At 34.4% G+C, this 5,848-nt stretch overlaps 1 protein-coding gene across 2 annotated transcripts in view; it reads left to right on the top strand.

The window, feature by feature from the left end:
* Positions 1-5,335, top strand: part of TNKS2 (tankyrase, TRF1-interacting ankyrin-related ADP-ribose polymerase 2) — a 77,897-nt gene extending 72,562 nt beyond the window's left edge. Inside the window, exons 26-27 of one of the 2 annotated variants that reach the window (XM_011995895.1) lie at positions 1,981-2,137; positions 2,887-5,335. In XM_011995895.1, coding sequence (XP_011851285.1) covers positions 1,981-2,137; positions 2,887-2,949 — 220 coding nt within the window. In that variant the 3' untranslated portion in view covers positions 2,950-5,335. The remainder of the gene's footprint in view (positions 1-1,980; positions 2,138-2,886) is intronic. The other variant, XM_011995904.1, reaches the window with a different exon arrangement.
* The last annotated feature ends 513 nt before the right edge of the window (positions 5,336-5,848 follow it).

Genomic DNA, 5,848 nt, shown 5'->3' with positions numbered 1-5,848 from the left:
TATTCAAACGCTAAAATGGCATTATTTGTCAAGTCTAATTATTTGATCGCAGTGCCTGAGCCTCTCTTCCACTGTGATACGATCCTAATCTTCAATTTGCAATACTACTATAAGAACTTAAAATTAAAACATTGATCCTTTTCGAAAGGAAATAATAATCAAATAACTACTTTGCACTTTTTTTCCACTTTTAATTACCTGTTCTAACTCACTTGTTAAAAATCATTTAAGTAACTTGTCCCTAACTTAAAAAATCCTTATAGGCAAAAAGTTATGCCATTTGAAAAATTCAGTAAGATTAATTCCTGAGATTTATTCAACAGGGCACTGCTTATTGAATATATAGAGCAGTAGTTTATCAAGCATTAGCATGCATTAGAATCACCTAGATGGCTTGTTTAAATCACAGATTCTTAGGCTCTACCTTCTCAGTTGCTGATTTAGTAGATCTGGGGTGGGGCTCTAGAATTTGAGTTTCTACCAGGTTCCCAGATGTGACGCTGTATTTCTGACCACTGATCTAGAAAAAACCCTTAGAGCAGTATTTTGCACTTTGGCAGCACATTGGAATCATCCAGGGAACATTAAAAAGCTATTAATGCTTGTGTCCCACCCTCACAGAATCTCATTTAATTAGTCTGGGGCATGATCTGGATATTAGAATTTTTTAAAGCTTCCCAGCCGATTTCAAAGGACTTCCAAGCTGAAGAATTGCAGTCATGGAGGGAAACAGGTTCTTTCTTTGTGTTTGTTTTGTTCTTACTGTTATCCCTCTAAATTTAGGACTGCATAGGTAGTACACAGTAGGCCCTCCTGTGTAGGATCTCCCGCTCACTTCTATTTTAGATCATAAATTGGAGTGTTTAGGAGGCATGTAATTTCCTGAGATTTTTGTAAATTTGAACACTGCTGTTTTTATTTGTCATATATGGTCTGAAGGCTAAATAGTTCTAATTATTAGTAATAAGCAACATTCTAACACCTTCCTTTTCTTTGGAAGATAGAACCATCAACTGGTCTACTGACATCTCCTGTTATCTTCTAAAAGGAAACAATAACATTAATACTAAAAGGTTGTTTGAAACTAAGAAAGGCCAATCACATGCCTGAGAGAAGTGGGAGGATAATCTACTGAAACTGGTGGTGAGGGGATACCTATCTAAGGAAGTACCATTTCAGAGGAAGTCTGAAAATTGAGTGGGTATCAGCCAGTGGAAGAGTGGTAAAATAGATCCCATTCCAGTGATGGAGAAAATTATATGGATGGGGACCATTAATAAAGGAAGTTTGGCCTTTGTGAAGAAAAGAAAACTAATGTGCATGGGGCAGAATGAACATAAAATGAGATTCAAGAAATTGAAGCCATTGTACAGAATTTCTCCCAAGTACAGTGAGCAGCCTCTAAAAGGTTTTAAGCAGAAAAGTGATTTGATCTAATTTTTGTTTGTTTTAATTACTTGGATGGGAAAGGTTTGGACAGGAATTAGAGAAGAAACAGGAAGACTGGTTTAGAAAGCCATTGTGTGATAGTCCAGGTGAAAATTTCAGTGATTTGACTTAATAGTGACAGTAGAATTAAGAGTAAATGGATTTCAAATGTATTTTGAAGGTAAAAATCAACTAGACTTAATTAGATATGTGTCCAACTTTGCAAGGCACTTGATGGAAGACCCTTAAACCTTCTCCTTCCCACTTTGTCATTGACTTGTGTTTTTTGCTGAGACACAAACAAGGTGGTAGAGTCTGCATCTGTATAAGGTTATTACCTTTTTCAGGTTTTATAGTTAAAATAAGGACTAACTAAATTGACAGATTATTTCATTAATGAGAGTAATAGAAGACATTCTTAAAAAGTTCTTTTAGGGGTAAAATGATAAAAACAATTATAAGTATTTATTAAAACTTATGCCGTGTCCACACATTGTCATATTTATGTGTCACGTTTGCCTTCAGGGTGATCTTTTCCTTTTCATTTTATAGGCAGCTGCTCTTTTGCCGGGTAACCTTGGGAAAGTCTTTCCTGCAGTTCAGTGCAATGAAAATGGCACATTCTCCTCCAGGTCATCACTCAGTCACTGGTCGGCCCAGTGTAAATGGCCTAGCATTAGCTGAATATGTTATTTACAGAGGAGAACAGGTAATGCAGTTTTATTTGTTCATCTTCAAAAATGCTAGAGAGGCATACTTTAACTTTTTACTAATCTCTTGACAAGACATACTACTTTAACTGGATTTTTAAAAAAATTTTATTTGGAAATAATTCAGATTTGGAAAGTTACAAAAATAGTGAAGAGAATTCCCTTATAACCTTTACCTAGATTTCCTAAATGTTAATATTTTGTTCTCTTTTTTCTCTTTTATCATTCGCTCCTTCCTTCCTTGTGTGTGTGTTTGTACATTTTTTCTGTGAACTGTTTGAGAGTAAGTTGCAGGGCATATCCCTTTACCATTAACTATTTCAATTGTAAATTCCTAAAAACAAGACTTTATTCAAATTTTGTCAATTGTTCCGGATTTTTTTTAGCTCTTATGATTGAAATCTTGTATTTAACAGCCTGTCTGTAGCAAAGAAGTATATAATTGTGTTTTGCGCTCAGTGAAAGCCAAAAGTAGTTCTAGAGCAGTGTTGTGAACTGGGGGTAGGTATCGGAATCACCTCAGTTACTAAAATCAGACATGAACTTAGTATCCTTCCTAGACTTGCTGATTGAAAATCTAAAGAACTGTAGTCAGGGTAAAGATGTTTTGAGAAAATGTCCCTAGATGATTCTTATCTACAACACTAATTTAGAACCTCCTCCCTAAGACTAGGAATACTTACAGAAAGTCTATTTATCTTTCAGGAAAATTTGTGTACCATTATTTGAATTTGTCTTTCTCTTCCAGGCTTATCCTGAGTATTTAATTACTTACCAGATTATGAGGCCTGAAGGTATGGTTGATGGATAAATAGTTATTTTAAGAAACTAATTCCACTGAACCTAAAATCATCAAAGCAGCAGTGGCCTCTACCTTTTACTCCTTTGCTGAAAAAAAATCTTGCCCACAGGCCTGTGGCAAAAGGATACAAATGTGAACGAAGTTTAACATTCTGACTTGATAAAGCTTTAATAATGTACAGTGTTTTCTAAATATTTCCTGTTTTTTCAGCACTTTAACAGATGCCATTCCAGGTTAAACTGGGTTTGTCTGTACTAAATTATAAACAGAGTTAACTTGAACCTTTTATATGTTATGCATTGATTCTAACAAACTGTAATGCCCTCAACAGAACTCATTTTACTGATACAATACTGTGTTCTTTAAAACACAGCATTTACACTGAATACAATTTCATTTGTAAAACTGTAAATAAGAGCTTTTGTACTAGCCCAATATTTATTTACATTGCTTTGTAATATAAATCTGTTTTAGAACTGCAGCGGTTTACAAAATTTTTTTCATATGTATTGTTCATCTGTACTTCATCTTACATCGTCATGATTGAGTGATCTTTACATTTGATTCCAGAAGCTATGTTGAGTTGTTACTTGGGAAAGATTGAGTTATCAGATTTAATTTGCTGATGGGAGCCTTTACCTGTCACTAGAAATCTTTCTCATTTAAGAACTTATGAATATGCTGAAGATTTAATTTGTGATACCTTTGTATGTATAAGACACATTCCAAAGAGCTCTAACTATGGCAGGTCCTGATTACTAAATAAGCTTCTTTACTGGCCTCAATTTCTAGCTCTCATGTTGGAAAATTTTCTAAAGTCATTCTGTGAAAATTAGAGCAAAGTGCTCCTGTTTTTTAGAGAAACTGAATCTTGCTGTTGAACAATTACTGTGTTCTTTTCGTGGAACATAAGTAGGATGTTACATTTCCAGGGTGGGAAGGGTAATCCTAAATCATTTCCCAATCTATTCTAATTACCCTAAATCTAAAAGGGGAAAAAAAAAATCACAAACAGGACTGGGTAGTTTTTTATCCTGAGTATTTTTTTTCTGGTTCTTTTTACTTGGTTTTATTGCTGTGTTTATAGCCAATCTATACATCATGGGTAAACTTAACCCAGAACTATAAAATGTAGTTGTCTCAGTCCCCTCCAGGCCTCCTGAATGGGCAAGTGCAGTGAGACTGGTGCTTCTTGCTCCTGGGTTTTCTCTCCATGATATTATGCCCAACTGGAAATACGCTCTCAGTTTGTGCACCATGTGGTGACCAGGCCTGTGTTCAGTTTGGCAGCTATAGAAGGAAATGCTGTCCCATAAAATGCCATTCCTATTTTCTAATATAAAACTGTTTTCCAGGAAGCATGCTTAAGCATCTTGTTACAGAGACATACATCCATTACGGCTTGGCAATCTCTTTTACTTGTTGACTCTAGCTCCCTTCAAAGTCGAGGAAAGATCTTTACTCACTTAATGAGGATATTCCCCATCACTCTCTGTACCAGTTCACCTTTAGTTTACATTTTATTCAGTCTGTAAATTAACTGGCCCTTTGCAGTAACTTGTACATAAAGTGCTAGAAAATCATGTTCCTTGTCCTGAATAAGAGTTGATCAGAGTAAATGCATTTCTGGAGTTGTTTCTGTGATGTAAATTATGATCGTTATTTAAGAAGTCAAATCCTGGCCTTGAAGTGCTTTTTATACAGCTCTCTAATAATTATAAATATCCTAAAGTCATTTCTTGGAACACAAGCGGAGTATGCCAAATTTTATATGAATTTTTCAGATTATCTAAGCTTCCAGGTTTTATAATTAGAAGATAATGAGAGAATTAATGGGGTTTATATTTACATTATCTCTCAACTATGTAGCCCATATTACTCACCCTATGAGTGAATCTGAAATTGCTTTTCATGTGAAATCATTGTGGTCTGTGAGTTTACAATATTGCAAACTGTGTTATTTCATCTAATCAATTGCTTAATGAGTGTGTTTTTCCATGAATGAATATACCGTGGTTCATATGTTAGCATGGCAGTATTTTCAGATAGCTTTTGTTTGTTGGGAAGTTGGGGTTTTGGGGGGAGGGGGCGTATTAGTACGTTGCATGAAATAGCTTACTTTATGATGATGGAATTGCTTTTTCTTTTGTCTTGTGATTTTTTTTTTTTTTTTGAAGTGAAATTTAACTTTTTGTGCAAGTAGTACTATTATACCCATCTTCAGTGTCATACTTGTATTGTATCACATTCCATACCCTCATTTAATTCTTAATAAAACTGTTCACTTGTTTTTCTGGGTAGCATGGTAATTACTGGAATAGTATAAATGTGTTGAATGGTCTTTGAGAAAATGAATTAAGATTACAATAAACCACAATTGCAGGAAAACAATGTAGTTCTGAGTCTAATAGTGATAAATAATGCAGTTTGAAGTTTGAAATATTGAATATTGTAGCTGTACTTGCTCATTAAAATGAAAGTAGCTGTGAGATGCTTTCAACATTTAATCTATTCAGCACAACTTTGGTAAACCTTAAAGCTCATTCTTGGGAAATTAATCTTCTTAACTTATAAAAAGAAATATATTTTTATTTCTGTGTCATATGAAAACATTCTTATAAGTTTCCAAATCTCAAAGTTAGTGGTATTTATTGCTATTAAAAAAAGTATAATCGCATGTGTATATTAGACTTCAGTATGTTAAGTTTCGTTGTGTGTGATCAATTCCCTGCTTTCTATAAGAAGAGAATGATGGTGCAGATAATTCTTAAATCTTTTGGCTTTTAAATACCTTTCAGCAGTTCTGTGTGTCTGCTTCATTTAGGGTAATATGGAAGTATTTGCTGCTGTTTCAAGTATGCATGCCAATCAGGTGTTTATTGTGATCCAGTTGTTTGCAGGTTGATGA

Source organism: Mandrillus leucophaeus, unplaced genomic scaffold, assembly GCF_000951045.1.
Source record: "Mandrillus leucophaeus isolate KB7577 unplaced genomic scaffold, Mleu.le_1.0 Scaffold1133, whole genome shotgun sequence".
NCBI lineage: Eukaryota > Metazoa > Chordata > Mammalia > Primates > Cercopithecidae > Mandrillus > Mandrillus leucophaeus.
The sequence above is the reverse complement of the archived record's forward strand: the minus strand, read 5'-3'. Positions and strand labels throughout refer to the sequence as shown.